The sequence below is a fragment of the Odocoileus virginianus genome, chromosome 18 (assembly GCF_023699985.2).
Source record: "Odocoileus virginianus isolate 20LAN1187 ecotype Illinois chromosome 18, Ovbor_1.2, whole genome shotgun sequence".
NCBI lineage: Eukaryota > Metazoa > Chordata > Mammalia > Artiodactyla > Cervidae > Odocoileus > Odocoileus virginianus.
Window position 1 is genome coordinate 48,338,057 of NC_069691.1, and position 18,892 is coordinate 48,356,948.

Here is an 18,892-nt window from a genome sequence, read left to right on the forward strand (position 1 = left end):
GATCTCCTTTAGGATGGACTGGTTGGATCTCGTTGCAGTCCAAGGGACTCTCAAGAGTCTTCTCCAACACCACAATTCAAAAGCATCAATTTTTCGGCACTCAGCTTTCTTCACAGTCCAACTCTCACATCCATACACGACCACTGGAAAAACCATAGCCTTGACTAGACAGACCTTAGTTGGCAAAGTAATGTCTCTGCTTTTTAATATGCTATCTAGGTTGGTCATAACTTTCCTTCCAAGGAGTAAGCATCTTTTAATTTCATGGCTGCAATCACCATCTGCAGTGATTTTGGAGCCCAAAAAAATAAAGTCTGATACTGTTTCCACTGTCTCCCCATCTATTTCCCATGAGGTGATGGGACCAGATGCCATTCATCTTTTCTGAATGTTGAGCTTTAAGCCAACTTTTTCACTCTCCTCTTTCACTTTCATCAAGAGGCTTTTTAGTTCCTCTTCACTTTCTGCCCTAAGGGTGGTGTCATCTGCATATCTGAGGTTATTGATATTTTTCCTGGCAATCTTGATTCCAGCTTGTGCTTCTTCCAGCCCAGTGTTTCTCATGATGTACTCTGCATATAAGTTAAATAAGCAGGGTGACAATATACAGCCTTGACACACTCCTTTTCCTATTTGGAACCAATCTGTTGTTCCATGTCCAGTTCTAACTGTTGCTTCCTGACCTGCATACAGGTTTCTCAAGCCTAAATTCCAAGATATTTAAATATACCCTTCATGACATTTCATGTGGCCCTCTAACTTCAACCACTTTACTAACCATGTCTGAGTTAGAGCAGTTGACATTTCACAGGATGGAGTCATCGGTATCAAATCCTGACCCCACCACCAACCACAAACTTATCCGTCAACCTCTGGGTACCTCAATTTTCTCAAATGTAGAATGGGAGTGATAGTATAACAAGCTTACAGGACTTTGGAAAGTCTACAAACAAGTTGATAAATGGAAGGTACTTAAAATAGCAGCAGATAAATAATAGATATTCAATAAATGCTGGCTACAATTCTTTCTCCTTCTAAAATTCTTTCTCTTTCTACAATTTGGCCTCCTGAGAAAATCTGTACACAGGTCAAGAAGCAACAGTTAGAACTGGACATGGAACAACAGACTGGTTCCAAATAAGGAAAGGAGTATGTTAAGGCTGTATATTGTCACTCTGCTTATTTAACTTATATGCAGGGTACATCATGCAAAATGCCAGGCTGGATGAAGCACAAACTGGAATGAAGATTACTGGTAGAAACATCAATAACCTCAGATATGCAATGACACTAACCTTGTGACAGAAAGGGAAGAAGAACTAAAGAGCCTCTTGATGAAAGTGAAAGAGGAGAATGAAAAAGTTGGCTTAAAACTCAACTTTCAGAACACTAAGATCATGGCATCCAGTCTCATCACTTCATGGTAAATTGATGGAGAAACAACGGAAATAGTGAGAGACTTTATTTTTTGGGGCTCCAAAATCACTGCAGATGGTGATTGCAGCCATGAAATTAAAAGACACTTGCTCCTTGGAAGAACTATGACCAACCTAGACAGCATATTGAAAAGCAGAGACATTACTTTGCCAACAAAGGTCCATCTAGTCAAAGTTATGGTTTTTCCAGTAGTCATATATGGATGTGAAACTTGGACTATAAAGAAAGCTGAGCGCTGAAGAATTGATGTTTTTGAACTGTGGTGTTGGAGAAGCCTCTTGAGAGTCCCCTTGGACTGCAAGGAGATCCAACCAGTCCATCCTAAAGGAAATCAGTCCTGAATATTCATTGGAAGGGCTGATGCTGAAGCTGAAACTCCAATACTTGGGCCACTTGATGTGAAGAACTGACTCATTTGAAAAGACCCTTATGCTGGGAAAGATTGAAGGCGGGAGAAGAAGGGGACGACAGAGGATGGGATGGTTGCATGGCATCACTGACTCGATGGACATGAGTTTGAGCAGGCTCTGGGAGTTGGTGATAAACAGGGAAGCCTGGCATATTGCAGTCCATGGGATGGCAAGAGTCAGACATGACTGAGTGACTAAACTGACAATTCTTTAAATTTCTACTCTAAGAACATTTCTGATAGGTCTAAACTCTGCTGATAGGCTAAAGGTGGGAAAATAATCATTTACTCAATGTAAATAATAAGGATACATTTATGAATCCTTCCTATCAAAATAACAGAAGGTTAGGTGTGGACATCTACAGCAAATTTATAATTCAGTGAATATCTCATTGAATTAAAAACTCAGGTAGCAGTGCTGCATAACATACATTTCCCTATGATTTGTTAAAGGGAATAGATACTTCAAAAATAATTCAAAGTGATGTGACAATTATGCCTTATTCTTTGATTTTAAAATATTTATTTTCCCTTTATATTTAGCCCTTCAATGATTGCCAATGGATTAATAACACTCATCGAGGATGATGCTTTGAATGGTGCTATTATGAAGATCACAACTTCTAAGGGAATTCATTTTCAAGATTATGACACAACCCCATTTCACACGAAAATGCAGTGAACATCTTATATGTCAGCTTTAACTGAAAATAAGCACAAATGGCATACTCCATCTTCTATTGAATATAGCTTTTTAAGTGAAATGTTACTGTTTTAAGCCTTCCTTTCACGCATGTGATGTTCATTTTCTCTAAATGATTAGTTAATATACAGACTTTTAAAAATGAGGAACTATCAAAAATATGACATGGACCAAAGCTAGGTTTTGATCTTTATAGTCTAAACAAGGGATATTCCAGGAATATTCTGCCTTTCAGAAGATATATTTAAATTTGTGATTCATAAATGTCAATTTCTTCAGAACTTCATTTTAAAAGAGATACTTGAATTGTTATTTAATTCAAAGCAGATGTAAAAAGCTCATTTTGTCTCTATGTTCACACTTTAAAAGAAGGAAGCTACCTACAATGGCAAATATTTAGTAACAATAACTTTTACTTATGCACCACCTTTCAGCTGACTATTTTAGCTCTTTAAGAACATGGCATATTTAGGGCCCAGTAGGTAAGGAGTAAATTACTGTATGAATATATCCCAAATGAAAAATCTGATGTATGGAAAAATGACAAAAAATAACTGACTGAGGTGTTGATCTACAGTTCACCCTTCCATCTGGTGAAAACATCTTTTCCTCTGCGCTTGCTTTAAAAATTTTGACTCCAAAAATCTCAGGAATGAAACTTAAAAAGCAATAGCAAATAAGCATAGTTAGTACTCCTAAAATGTTGTATTTAAGACACACTTGTTAAGAAAGAAATACAAATGTAATTTTTTTCAGATTCCTTCTTTATTTGTGCCAATTTCAAAAACGCCTGCTTTTCAGTAAAACTTTTTTCTTCTAATCTTCATGAGTGTTCTAATCTTCATTCAGAGTTCTATGTTTAGATGTAGAGAAGAAACCAATTTTGTGACAGCCTCAACTGAGGATGTTTTTGTGTCTTCAAAGCCATAATAGCAAGAGGTAAAAATAACTGCATTTTGTCATTTTCCCTGTCAGGTATTTTAAGACAGGATCATTAAATGCACCTGCTTTGGATAATGCTATTTGCAAGCAATAATTAATGCTAATGATAATGACACGCAAGATTTCCAAATCAGTCATTTTCTTGTAGAAATATTGAAAAGTACCTCATTCTGCCTGCTAGCTCCTAAGCTCCCAGGTGGGAGCAAAATCCATCCATGTGAGATTAGTATGGATTTCTTAGAGATATTGGTGAATTGTCAGATATGGCTCTGTTTTAAGTCTGCCATAGAGATCTATTACCTTCACTTTTAAAGAGTGGATTGAATATGAGGAACTGTTGTCTAGATGTCCAAATATTTGAAAAACACCAAGAAGTAAACATCAGTGAAAATCTAAGAAAAGTTAAGTTGTATAATTAGGCACAAGCATGTTCATAACTTGTGCTGGTAACAAACCAGTTAGTGATGTAGGTATGAGGAATATCATTTATCTTACTCTGTCTTCCACTGTCATGCTCAAAGCTATAGCTTAAGCTTTTAATTTATGGAGAAGTCTTTGTACTGTGGCCTTCACTATACATTGTACTTTGAATTATTGTTTTTAAATCAATAAACTATGCAGACATTTAAACCCAAATACTGAGTAGAACTGAAAAAAATGTGTTCTATTTTTTACAATTATTTTTACATTAAAATGTTTCTTCTATAAACAACTTTAAATAAATCATAATGTTATATGGTGCTGTATATACTGGTTAAGAAAAATAAACATTAAATTTGCAGGGAAGAGAGTGGTGAAATCTTAAATGGAATTTTTCAGTGAAAACCTTAATGTAAATAATTTTTTTGAACAAATTTTTCTTATTATGTGAATAGGGGTCCCAAGGTATCAAAACTAAAAATGTATGGGTACTGAAAAAAGATTAAGAGATTGGATAATGACACTGAAATGTCTAACACACTTAGTTGTCCCATATGAACATAATTTTATATACTTGTGGTAACATTTAAAATAGAAGTGATTATGTGATAATTTCTAATTTTGCCCTGTGTATAAATTTAGGACACTGAAGAGGTCTGACAGTGTACATATTTAATAAAAATGTAAGTCATTTCACAAATTAAGTATCATTTGTAAATAGCTTTTTCTTGCATGTAGTTTGCAGGGTCAGCCCCTGGTGATACAGAACTGAGCAGTGTAGTGGAAAGGGATGGATTTGAGAATAAATAGGCAAATGACAGGCATGACATACATTTGATATTTTCCCTGATAGTGTCCCTGCTATAGACTTGAGCTTGTCACTTAGCACCAACTAAAGGTTGTTTTTAAGAGCCATGAATAAAGTGAAAGTGAAAGTGTTAGTCGCTCAGTCGTGTCTGACTCTTTGCAACCCTAGGTACTGTAGCCCACCAGCATCCTCTGTCCATGGAATTCTCCAGGAAAGAATACTGGAGTGGTTTGCCATGCCATCCTCCAGGGAATGCTCCGAACCCAGGGATAGAACTTGGGCCTCCTGCATTTCAGGCAGATTCTTTATCATCTGAGCCACCAGGGAAGCCCAAAGATATCACTAACTCCATAATACTATAATGCAGTGATGTTCTAGGGCCTAGCTCCACAATAGCTAGTGACCCTGCAGTCATCTTGCATGATGTATGGACTTACTACTAATTCCTATTACTAATCCATAAAAGCATTGGTTTTCTTTATCTTATACTCAAAAAGTACTGTCTCTTCATCACTGTATAGATGCTGTGAAGGATGTGCTATGCTGTGCTTAATTGTTCAGTCATGTCAGACTCTTTGTGACCCCATGGACTGACTGCAGCCTGCCAGGCTCCTTTGTCTGTGGGGATTCTCCAGGAAAGAATATTGGAATGGGTTTCCATGCCCTCCTCCCAGGGACCTTCCCAGCCCAGGAATTGAACCCAGGTCTCCTGCATTGCAGGTGGATTCTTTACCATCTGAGCCACCAGGGAAGCCCCAAGAATACAATGATATTAAAACACATTGCCTGCCTTATTAAATCCTATCACATTTTTTGTGTGTTTAACCTCTTGGGCTTAAATTAAAAGGATAAACTGGTAAATTGCTAGATTTTGTTTGCCCTGAAGTAATTGCATGCTAGTCAGGCACCATTTTCTAAAATCTAAATGTATAAATTTAAATTTTTATTTAAATTTAAATTTTTATTTCTTTGTCCTTAAATTCATGTGTGTGTGTGATATACAGAGAGACATATAAATATATATTTGCTCCTATAGCCACAAACTAATTTTTAGAACTATGTGTCCATTGTAATTATCTAGTATGAGTAGCAGAGGATTCAGATAAACCTTGAAACTCATGATTTAACATAATAGAATTGTTTTCCTTTGGTCACACAAGAGTCCAATGCTGGAAACAAGCATGTTTCCATGAGGTGGTTTAGACTGCTTCTGCCTTGTAGCCCCACCGTATAGGACTCTGGAGTCATTCAAATACAGCCAGTTGACTAGAGAAGAAAAAATGAAGAAGGTATACCTGCTTCTTAAACATTTCAGCCTGGAAATAACAGTCATTATTTTTACTCATAGCTCATTGATGAGAGCTAGTCTAAAAGCCCTACCTGAAAGCAAAAGATGCTGGGAAATGCCGACACACACATGCCTCCCAGAAACAACTCTACACCATAGAAAGGAAGCATGAATTTTTAAGAGACAAATACATCTTTTGTCTTTGCCACATCCACTATGTCTGTAAATCCCTCACATTGAATACATTCACTCCTACTCCAGAGAAACATCCTAAAATTCTATGCAGTTACTGTACCCAACTCAAATCCAGATGTCCAATAGCTGTACTGATCTCTCCATTAAGATTCTGTGGCTTCTCATGATCCTGGGACAATTTATCTGACCTGTGCACACACTCATGAGCAGAGAGAAAATCTACAGTCAACTCTCTCATTTAGAAAAGGGAAGAATGGGATCACTGGTCAATAGCCACAATACAACCCTGCAAGTAGGCACTATGAAATCTCTGCCCCAAAGTGGGGAACTTCCTTGACTTCACTTCAGTCTTCAATTTGAGAATAACATTTTTTTTTTTTTAATTTTAAATTTTGTATTTGGGCAGAGCTGATTAACAATCCTGTGATAGGATCCTGTGATAGGATCGAAGGGACTCAGCTGTCCCTTCGATGGACAATGGATAAATATGCATTTATCCATTCTTCTCCAAACTCCCCTCGCATCCAGGCTGCCCCATAACATTGAGTAGAGTTCTATGTGCTGTACAGTAGGTCCTTGTTGGTTATCCATTTTAACTATAGCAGTGTGTACATGACCATCTCAAACTCCCTAACTATCCATTCCCCCCATCCTCCCCCTACCCCCAAACCACAAGTCAATTCATAATTAAATGATTTTATCATTGTGCTGGAAAAGGGGGAGGGGGAGGTGGACTCTAGCTTTGCCCTAAGGGGAGTTCTTTTTACTGTATTATCCTCCATGGTTTGTTTGTTTTTTGGTTTCTTGGTTTTTCTTTTTTTGGTACCAGATCTTCTAGGAAGTGGTATAGTTTTCACACATGCTATCCCATCAATGCAAGTTGAAGTTAAAGGTTGAAAAGTTAAAGGTTGAAAAGTCTGGCTTGTGATTTGTTTAGCTGAGCAATTTGAAAAAAATGTGTAGGCTTCTGATTATTTGCTTCCAGTTGATTTCAATTGCATGAAAAATGCCAAAATATCTTGAATATTCATAATTAATTATCATAATTCTCCAGCCTGATAAATTTTTTTCTCCCCATTCCTTCTCTTCTTTCAATGTAAGTGCAGCTACACTGAGGTAAGCCAGCTTGGAGGGAACTCAACACTTATACTTTGTGGCAGAACTCTGCATTAATGGATCTTTAATGCAGAAAACATTTCTGAATCGGACCTTTTCATTTTCGGAGACTAAAACTAGTTGAGTTTTCAGCCCAAAAGGTTCCAAGTTTCTGGATTCTCTCTTCTCTTATTTTCATTTTTACCACAAACTAGCCTAAACCAGCCTGAACTTATCTCCTAGTTCTCTTCCTTGCTAAGTGTAACCAGAAAGCACCAAAAGATAGCACTAGCATTCCGTCTTCCAACCTCTTGGTCTAGAAATTGGCCTGAGGAGTCAGGGAAGACAAAATACTTGTCAGATGCTTTATCTTTGCTTAACAGGGTTTTCCAGTTTTGTAGTCTAAGTATCTACCTACTAGGGGCTTCCCAGTAGTCCAGTGGTAATGAATCCCCTTGCCAGTGCACGAGACACAGGAGACACGGGTTCAATCCCTGGGACAGAGGAGCCTGGCAGGCTACCGTCCATGGGGTCACAGAGAGTTGGACATAGCTGAGCACAGCAGCACCATCTACTTGCTAAGTCAGTGACACAGGTTTCAGGTTTGTTTGCTTATTGTTGTTGTTGTGCTTGGCAGCTCTACTTCTGCTACCGAGTGAATTAGCTAAGGTAGTGTTCAGAGCTATAAGGGATAAATCCCCAAACTGCAGGGGCTTGATAAGATAGAGTTCCTCTCAGACAGAAGGATTTAATACAGCTGTGGAGTGGGCAGCCTTCCAAGGGGCTGAGTCAAGGATTCAGCTTCCTGCCATCCTGCACATCCAGCATCTTTGGGAGCCTCAGAGTTTACTCATGGAGTAGCCAGATGCCCTTGCTTCTTATCCACTCTAATCCACAAACCATTTGAAGACTTGCTCAGATACCCCCCTCCAGATACAAGAGGTGGGGGTGCAGTGCTGAGAAGTGTAACCCTAGCTAGAGAACCCACTTTCCAGCAAAACACTACTCCCTGGAAAGGGGGTATAAATCTTTGGTAAAGAGCTAGCCATCTCTGCCATACTGCTCTGAGTTTTAAGTTAAATATATGATGTATGGCTTCCAGGTTGGTGAACACATGCAGATGTGAAGAGAAGGCTGGAGAACTCAGGAAAGCTGTGCACCATTTTCTCTTTCCTTGTCCTATGCATTGCTCCATCTGGCTGTTCCTGAGTTATATCTTTTTATAATAAACCAATTCTCTTAAGTGAATAAATATACAAGTTTAAATCACTCCAAAGAATGTACTTTTGCATATTTTAAATATTGGCATTTAAAAACATCCAGTGGGAAAAATAAGCACCATGACCACTTTATACATATCATCTGCTCTAAGATTCAAGAATATTTTTGGAAATATTAGAATTTTTATGTTTTTTTTATTGTTTAGCTCATACTCATATCTTCTATAGCAGTTTATCCTAAAGAATGCTTTCCTGGGAATTATTACATAATCATCACTCTTTGCAACAAGTATAAATACACACACACAAGTTAAATATTAAGTTTTGCTTTGCATATAAGACTCTAGATGGTAAAAAATTTCCTTTGGATTTGGTAACATTAAAATTATTAATAACAAGTATATTAAATTTGTATAAGTAATTATTCTTAAAAGCACAATGCATCATTATTAATATATATAATCTTTTTAAAATATTAAAAATCCAAGTCCACTTTCAAAAAATACAATACAGTAGAAATGTATATGGAAATTGAGATTTTCCCCCAAATTATTCATGTATTCAAGAATAGATATAAATAGTACTTGTTGATAAAATAAGTATCAGTATCAAATCTATTCCTATTATAACTTTAAGATTTAAGAAACTTTGTAAATAAATAGCTTGGAATAAAGGACTTTGTTGTCTTCTTCGAATTCTCTCTGAATTTTATTCCAAAAGCATGCAATAATCTGTCCTCAAAAAAGTGTTGTTTCTGAAATCTATTAAGTGACAACTCAGTGATTTCCTCCTTCAACTTTTTTTGAAAGTAAAGAAAGGTCAGTTTTCCTGCCAAAGGATTTGTTATCCTTCACTTGGAGTCTGTGAGTTTCCCAATTGCTGAGAAGTGTAACAGAATGGCTATCCAAAATGTGTTTAATAACTTGTGTGTGCCATCCTAGGTTGCTGATGTTTATAAAGACTAACTACCCTTTTGCCTGTCAGCACCTGATTTGGTCCAGTCAATAGGAGGCTCTCTTTGGTTGGAAAACCAAAGAAAGTGAGATCAGGCTACTTTTCCTTGGCTTCACTTCTGAGCTATTGGTATCAGCATCTGTCAGAGAGTCCTTCCCCACCACCAGTCCCCCCTCCCACCCCGATCCACACAATGCATCGGTCCTGGTGACCATTCTCTCCTTTTCTCCTCCAGGTCCAAGGGTGGTAAAAATCTACTACAGTTCCCACCCCTGGCGGTTTCCCTGAACACCACAGATAACTTTATAAATAATTGTTTTACTAAACTTGCTTCAAATTGCCCAGTTTGTATGGAATATTACTCAGCCATTAAAAAGAATTCATTTGAATCAGTTCTAATGAGATGGGTGAAACTGGAGCCCATTATACAGAGTGAAGTAAGCCAGAAAGATAAAGACCAATACAGTATACTAACACATATATATGGAATTTAGAAAGATGGTAATGATAACCCTATATGCAAAACAGAAAAAGAGACACAGATGTACAGAATAGACTTTTAGACTCTGGGAGAAGGCGAGGGTGGGATGTTCTGAGAGAACAGCACTGAAACAAGTATACTATCAAGGGTGAAACAGATCACCAGTCCATGTTGGGTGCATGAGACAAGTGCTCAGGACTGGTGCACTGGGAAGACCCAGAAGGATGGGGTGGGGAGAGAGGCGGGAGGGGGGATCGGGATGGGGAACACATGTAAATCCATGGCTGATTCACGTCAATGTATGGCAAAAACCACTACAATATTGTAAAGTAATTAGCTTCCAACTAATAAAAATAAATGGGGAAAAAAAAAAAACAACAAAAAATTACCCAGTTTGAGAGAATGCCATTTCTTTCCTGCCAGAACTATTATTAATAAACTGAAACTTATCAAAAGACTGTTAGCTATAGCTGTTACTCTTTCACTCAATAGCACTCTGTTGATGAAGTTTAGATTAGGTGAAACAGGGGTAAAATACTTCACACTATTAAAAATAAAATGAAAATTCTCGAATAACAACTTTAGGAATAAAAATAGGTTCTTTAGAAAATGAAAAGATAGTACAAGGATATTATTAACAAATTACAATAGTATATCAGAATATTTACTTTAAATGGGAAAACACCTAGAAATATACAACTTATTCAAATGGACACAAGAAGAGAAAGAAAATTGGATTAGTCAGATAACTACTAAAGAGATTGCAAACTAGCCAATTTATTTAATCTATAACTAAATACTTCTCATAAAAAAAGTCTTTACCCAGATGGCTTCACTGGTTAACTCTCTCAAATATTTAAGGATGAAGCAATTCCAGCATTCCATTGACTCTTCCAGAGGTCAATTCCAACTTATAATCTTGACTTCTAAATATTGATCTTAAAAATGAAACAGCTGATTATTTTACCAGCAAAAATGGGTTTATTCAGGAATATCAGAGAAACAGCAATTTGGGAAAAACAAGCTACAGCAAAAGCTGTTGGCAAGTTCAATACAGTGAAAAGGAAAGTTGAAAAAGGGCAAGTTGAAAGGGATTGTTTTGAACAAAAATCTATTGGAGAAAAGTGAGTGTTTAGGCTGATGGCTGTTCCTCATTGACTGAGTTGCGGGGGTTGTCAGTTTCCTATTGGAGACACACATCTTTCCCTGTTGGGGCCTGTGATTGAAGGTTCTTTCCTATCGGTGATTCTTCTGTTGGGATGTGTGATTAACGGTTCTTCCCGTAATTGACATCAGGTGGTACTGCCTGGGAGATCCCCCTTCTGGCTTCCTGACTCTTAGGTTTTTCTTTATTTTTTAATGTAATTTTTTTAAATTGGAGGTTTTGTTATTGTTGTTTTATATTTTTATTGGTCATACCACATAACATGTGGGATCTTAGTTCCTCAAGCAAGGGCTGAACCCTTGCCCCCTGCATTTCTGCATTGGAAGCATGGAGTCTTATCCACTGGACCACCAAGGAAGTCCCTGAGGTTTTTCTTTATTAATTTTCACCAAAACCTGCCAAAGATATTATCTTCAAAAGCATAGATAAATAACACTTTTTCTGTAATAAACATAAACACAAAAATTCTCAATGAGTTAGCAAAAAAAATTCTTTCACTTCAAAACAATAGCAGAAATCAACAAGCTGGTTAGTATAGTAATTAAATTTGGTCTAATATTTAAATTAAATCAGTGAAATTATCATATTAAAATTGTAATGAAAATATATGAAAGTACAAATGTTAAGGAGTACATAAAGTTAAGGTATTTATATTTTCTAAAATTTGCTGAAACCAGTAATTAATATCAGATATCAATAAATCAAGCATGCCTAGGGTAAAATATGATAAATCATATATAATTGGTAAGTTACCTGAGAAGAACTTTTAATAATAATTATTTGATAAGTCCAAAGAAAAGAAGAAAAAACAGTACATATAATGGTGAAACCAAAAAATGGTATTAGGTGTTTGAGTGTACAAGTCATTCTACACTTCTCTTTACAACCTCCATTGGTTTCCCTCTGAGGTTAAGATAAAATTCTCACTAGAGTTATTGTCAGGAAGATAGAATAGACAAAGTTTTCTCCAGGGAACAGAACTGTAAATAAGTGGAAGTCCAAGTGTGTGTGTGTGTGTGTGTGTGTGTGTTAGTTGCTCAGTCATGTCTGACTCTTTGCGACCCCATGGACTGTAGCCCGCCAGACTCCTCTGTCCATGGGATTCTCCAGGCAAGACTTCTGGAGTGGATTGCCATTTCTTTCTCCAGGAAGTCTGAGGGATGTGATTTAAGGTACCATCAGAATTTAGGATACTGGAAAAAGTCAGTTTTTATTCCAATTCAAACAAAGGCAATGCCAAAGAATGTTTGAACTACCATACAATTGTGCTCATTTCACATGCTAGCAAGGTTATGTTCAAAATCCTTCAAGCTAGGCTTCAGCGGTATATGAACTGAGAACTTCCAGAGGTACCAGTTGGATTTAGAAAAGGCAGAGGAACCAGAGATCAAATTGCCAATACTCATTGGATCATAGAGAAAGCAAGGGAATTCCAGGAAAACACCTACTTCTGCTTCATTGACTATACTAAAGCCTTTGACTGTGTGGATCACAACAAATTGAAATATTCTTTAAAAGATGGGAATACCAGACCACCTCACCTCTCTCCTGAAAAACCTGTATGTGATTCAAGAAGTAACAGAACCAGACATGGAACAACTGACTGGTTCAAAATTGGGAAAGATTGAAGGCAAAAGGAGAAGGGGATGGTAGAAGATAAGATGGTTAGATAGCATCACTGAGTCAATGTAGATGAATTTGAGCAAACTCTGAGGACAAAGGACAGGGAGCCTGCCTTCCTGATGTCTTTGGGGTCGTAAAGAATCAGACATGACTTAGTGACTGAACAACAAGAGCAAATAGAATGCATTTGCCCTGGAAGCAGACAGCTCATCGCTCAGTGAAATGATTGAAGCTGATGCCCACTAGCCACCCATTAGGAATCTTGTGCACAGCATTTCTACCTAAGTGAGAAATTGGACCAAAAGAGCTTTATATCTCTTTTAAACTTTATTTCTATTCTCTGCACTATATAATGGTCTTTGCAGTAAAGTTTATACAAAGTAAATATGATCCATGGTAATACTTTTCTTAATCACAAAAGATTGTTATGAGATTCCTGCACTAGTTTGCTTCCTTTCTAACTTTTTTTAAATGTCTGGTTTCCCCTAACTATTTCACATATGGAGGCTTTCCAAAACTCTGTGGCCCTACATGCAGGCTGCTTCTGCAGCTTCTACCCTCATCGTATAGCCAAGCATCTACTTTCAGCCTCTGGCAGGACGTTCTTAAATGAACATCATTATGGCCACATAACTGGATAAATCCAAAGAGTATTTTATTCAGATTTTGTGGCAAAAGACTCACAAAATATTAGTTGATGAATGGCCTGCTCCATTCTTCCTGCCCATGGGAATGGGAGGGTTCTTTGGGAAGAAGGATGTTTTGAGTATTGAGTTTCTTAAGGAAATTTTGTCATCCTTATCTGATGGCTGCTCAAGTATTATGGCAAAAATGATCTTTTGTGGTTGCTTCCTCTTCCTGTATCTTATCAATGAGGGAATGTTGTAAGTTTGTAGGACCAGCACAAACAGACACCTAGGGTTTTATAGAGATGAATAAGCTGCTTTATGTGAAATTGAGTCAGAAAGTCGGATCTTTCTAGTCTATGATCTTTTGTTTCTTTCATCCCTCTGATTCACTTCCACTGCCCCAAATTAAGTTCTCATAATATCTTACATGTGCTAATTTACTTTTATTTTTCTCATTAACTGCTCTCAAGTCTCCAGAGTCTTTCCTAGTCTATCAATCCTAAACACTGAGTTGGTGTAACATAACATATGCTCCATTTGGGTCACTCCCCAGCTCAGACTCTTCTGCCTCCTATTTCCAGAGGCACGAAATCCAGATCTCCAGCTGAACATTCCAGACTTTTCTTAATCAAACCACTACTAATCAGTCCTTCTTTATCTGGGCTCATCCTTATCAAATTATCAGTTCAGTTCAGTCACTCAGTCGTGTCCGACTCTTTGCGACCCCATGAATCGCAGCACGTCAGGCCTCCCTGTACATCACCAACTCCCGGAGTTTACTCAAACTCATGCCCATCAAATCGGTGATGCCATCCAGCCATCTCATCCTCTGTTGTCCCCTTCTCCTCCTGCCCCCAATCTCTCCCAGCATCAGGGTCTTTTCCAATGAGTCAACTCTTCACATCAGGTGGCCAAAGTATTGGAATTTCAGCTTCAGCATCAGTCCTTCCAATGAATATTCAGGACTGATCTCCTTTAGGATGGACTGGTTGGATCTCCTTGCAGTCCAAGGGACTCTCAAGAGTCTTCTCCAACACCACAGTTCAAAAGCATCAATTTTTCGGCACTCAGCTTTCTTCACAGTCCAACTCTCACGTCCATACATGACCACTGGAAAAACCATAGCCTTGACCAGATGGACCTTAGTTGGCAAAGTAATGTCTCTGCTTTTTAATATGCTATCTAGGTTGGTCATAACTTTCCTTCCAAGGAGTAAGCGTCTTTTAATTTCATGGCTGCAATCACCATCTGCAGTGATTTTAGGCTCCCTCAAATCCACCCCGACCCCACCCTGGCTTTTGCTTCTTCTCTTTCCTTTTTATACTCATCTGTAACTCTCTCTGATATTGAAGAAAGTAAGAGAATATGCCAGGGGGATGCTTCAGATAGAATTCCTGCAAGTGAAATAATTTTAAAATTGGGAAGAGGGAGGGGATAATGGAAGTTTTAAAGTAATGATACTGGGAACATTTTTGGATAAATTTCAGAAAAATATGATTTCCATATTTAGCCTAGTATAAAAACATAAGGAATAGATTTCTGAATCTAATTGTCTGCCTACAGATGTTTGCCATCATTGTGAATTCAGATTCAACTGAACAATGAATAAGAGTTTCTTATAATCACAGCAGTAAATACCTTTCTGTGGTTCCCAATACCTCACTGGTTAAATGCTTATCATATAAAGTGCTTATTGTTAATACTTGCTGGTTTACCTGAACTCTTTAGTGATGGGGGATTATCAGTCATAATCCAATATGCCTCATCCAACATAGGACTTGATCCCTGACTGTTCCTTCTTCTTGTGTTCTAAAACATCTAAAACAAGTCAGGCGCCAGTGTCGCGGGGTTGCTCTGCCACTCAGCATCATTTCACACACAGACAACAGAGCCCTGTGTGATCTCTGCTTCCCATTATCTTTTTCATCTTGTTATAAGTTGTGGTGAGTGACTAACAACAATTACTAAATTCCAAACAGTCCTATTTTTTTTCGTCATTGCTGTAAAATATTTAAAACTTAAAAAAATAAACTAAGAACAGTAACACTATTTGTCAAGCTCTTCATGCACAGACACACAAACACACGGCTTGATTGGGTAGAAAGCCAGAATGAAGAGAAATGGCAGACTTCCAATAAAACTTTCCTTTTCAAAAATAATTTTTATTGGACTGTAGTTGATTTACAATATTGTGTTAGTTTCAGGTGTACAGCAAAGTGAATCAGTTTGCATACATTCACTCTTTTTAAGATTCTTCTAATATAGGTCCTTAGATTCTTGAGTAGAGTTTCCTGTGCTATACAGTATGTCTTCATTAGTTATCTATTTTACATGTGTTAGTGTATATATGTTCATCCCAATCTCTCAGTTTACCACTCCCACCCCTTGGGAACCATAAGTTTGTTCTCTACATCTAGAACTAGTTCTAAAATTTTCTCTTTTAAAAGGTTACTCATTTGTAGAGGTTTCTAAGGCAAATGCTAGTATCTTTCTTTTCATTGACCTTCTCTTGGTTCCTCAAGCATTTTATAGAAGAGAAGAGGCTGAGTTAGCCCCAGAAGAATTCTCAAAGCTTCCCTAAGTCCATCCCTATTGATGTTCTCCCATTTTGTTGTTGTTTTAAGTCACTAAGTAGTGTCTGGCTCTTTGTGACCCTGTGAACTGTAGCCCGCTAAGCTCTTCTGTCCATGGGACTTTCCAGGCAAGAATACTGGAGTGGGTTACCATTTCCTTCTCCAGGAGATCTTCCCAATCCAGGAATCCAACCTGCATCTTATGTATTGGCAGGCAGATTCGTTACCGCTGAACCACCAGGGAAGGCCTTTCTCCCCTTCTACAACAAAACTGAATGTCAATAAAGTGGAAAACTAATCCATCTTTAATTTCCTCCTGTTTAACTTATAGTCAATCAACCCTGTTGTGTTTCTGCTTGTGACAAATCTTACTTTAAAGATGATTCGACCTGCATGTTAAACATTAAAGCAGTAAAGGACTTTTCTATTCTTCCCTGTCCTTCAATCTCAAGAAAGAGACAAACTTACTTTACTTTAATATAATGCTCTGTTAAAGAGAAATTTGTAAGAAAAACTAAATAATTTTCTCAGGGTTCTGAAATATGATATCTACTGAGTGAATTTTTAAATTTAAATTACATTTAATATTGTAAATGCCAAGAATATGAATAGATCTACTTTCAGTTACATATATTTATTGGATAACCTCCTTGTTTCAAGCACAGCCCTAAAATCCAAGCCAGCAAGGATGAATAAATTATGTGTTTACCTTCAAGGGGCTCACAATCATGTTTGGAAAACAAGCATGCAGAGGAAAAAATTACAATTCAAGATTCTTTATAAAGGTTGTAACAGATTTATGTATCAGATAGATAAGGAAGTTATAATGGAAACTCTGTTTAAAGGAGAGACTTTGTAAAAAAAAAAAAAGGAGACTCTTGAGCCCAACTTTAACAGATTTTCAAGAATTTGGCAGAAGATGTTCCAAGGAGAGGGAAAGTGCATAGTTGGTTCAACAAACTATAAGCAGTTCCTTATGAGTTCAGGATGAAATGTAGTGTTGAAAGATGGTGTGAAGCATCCTGTGTTTCATTCTAAGGGATCTGCAATTTATTTTGGCAGTAGGGGACCTTTCACGGTTGTTGAGTCAGTCCTAATGGGGTGGATGAATCTAGAGCCTATTATACAGAGTGAAATAAGTCAGAAAGAGAAAGACAAATATTGTATATTAACGCATGGGCATGGAATCTAGAAAGATGGTACTGATGGTTCTATTTGCAGGCCAGCAATGGAGACACAACCAGAGAACAGGTTTGGGGACACAGTGCCAGAAGGACAGGTTGGGACAAACAGAGACAGTATCACTGAAACATAAACATTCAGTCAGTTCAGCTGCTCAGTCGTGTCCGACTTCTTGAAACCCCATAACTGCAGGAGGCTAGGCTTCCCTGTCCATCACACCCTCCTGAAACATGCTAAAACTCATGTCCATCCAGTCGGTAATGTCGTCCAACCATCATATCCTCTGTTGTCCCTTTCTCATCCTGCCTTCAATCTTTCTGAGCATCAGGGTCTTTTCCAATGAGTCAGTTCTTCACATCAGGTGACCAAAGTATTGGAGCTTCAGCTTCAACATCAGTCCTTCCGAAGAATATTCAGGATTGATTTCCTTTAGATAGACTGGTTTGATCTCCTTGCAGTCCAAGGAACTTTCAAGAGTTTCTCCAACACTGCAGTTCGAAAGCATCAATTCTTCAGTGCTCAGCTTTCTTTATGGTCCAACTCTCACATCCATACATGACTACTAGAAAAACCATAGCACTGACTCCTTTTCTTCCAAGGAGCAAGTGTCTTTTCATTTCATGGCTACAGTCACCATCTGCAGTTGGAACCCAAGAAAACAAAGTCTGTCACTGTTTCCACTGTTTCCCTGTCTATTTGCCATAAAGTAATGGGACCGAATGCTATGATCTTTGTTTTTTGAATGTTGAGTTGTAAGTCAGTTTTTTCACTCTCCTCTTTCACTTTCACCAAGAGGCTCTTCAGTTCTTCTTTGCTTTCTGCCATCAGGGTGGTGCAGTGATTTTGGAGCCCCTAAAAAGAAAGTCTCTCACAGTTTCCATTGCTTCCCCATCTATTTGCCATGAAGTGATGGGACTGGGTGACATAATCTTAGTTTTCTGAATGTTGAGTTTTAAGCCAACTTTTTTACTCTCCTCTTTTACTTTCATCAAGAGGCTCTTTAGTTCTTCACTTTCTGCCATTTGGGTGGTGTCATCTGCATATCTGAGGTTATTGATATTTCTCCCAGCAATCTTGATTCCAGCTTGTGCTTCATCCAGCCCAGCATTTCTCATGATATACTCTGAAAATAAGTTAAATAAGCAGGATGACAGTATACAGCCTTGATGTATTCCTTTCCCGATTTGCAACCAGCTGCCTTCATCATTTTAGACAGCATTCATAAGATTGTTATATTTGTTGCCTAATCTGACCTGACTTGACAAGTGAATTTTCCTCCAGGTACTTTCTCAAGTCTTTAAACTACTTCGGTAAACCTAATACTATATCAAACTCATAAATATGACAAACCTGAAATTCCCTCAAGCATTTCAGAAGTCTTTAAAGTGTTAGAAAAATGCCTTTCCTATTGAAAGGTTGTTGCTGAACCGTGAAAGACGCCAGGATTCTTGGCCTCCGGAGGAGAATTCAGTCTGGGCCCATAGACGAGGCTTAATCACTCAGAGCTTTTGTGTAATAAAGTTTTATTAAAGTATAAAGGAGATAGAGATAGCTTCTGACATAGACATCAGAAGGGGGCAGAAAGAGTACCCCCTAACTAGGGTGCACAATGGAGTTATATACTTTTTAATTACTTATTACAGTGAATCAAAAGAATGTCTGGAGGTTGTAAAGACCTCACTAGACCCACTCCCATAATTTACATTTTAAGATAACAGGATTAGCCGGAAGGTTTTTTTCCAGAGGCTGTCCTCAAGCAGGCTATACT

General features: G+C 37.8%; 1 protein-coding gene across 1 annotated transcript in view; it reads left to right on the forward strand.

The window, feature by feature from the left end:
* HPGD (15-hydroxyprostaglandin dehydrogenase) overlaps nt 1–4,127 on the forward strand; it is a 36,598-nt gene extending 32,471 nt beyond the window's left edge. The window contains exon 7 of the mRNA XM_020904157.2: nt 2,390–4,127. Coding sequence (XP_020759816.1) covers nt 2,390–2,528 — 139 coding nt within the window. The 3' untranslated portion in view covers nt 2,529–4,127. The remainder of the gene's footprint in view (nt 1–2,389) is intronic.
* The last annotated feature ends 14,765 nt before the right edge of the window (nt 4,128–18,892 follow it).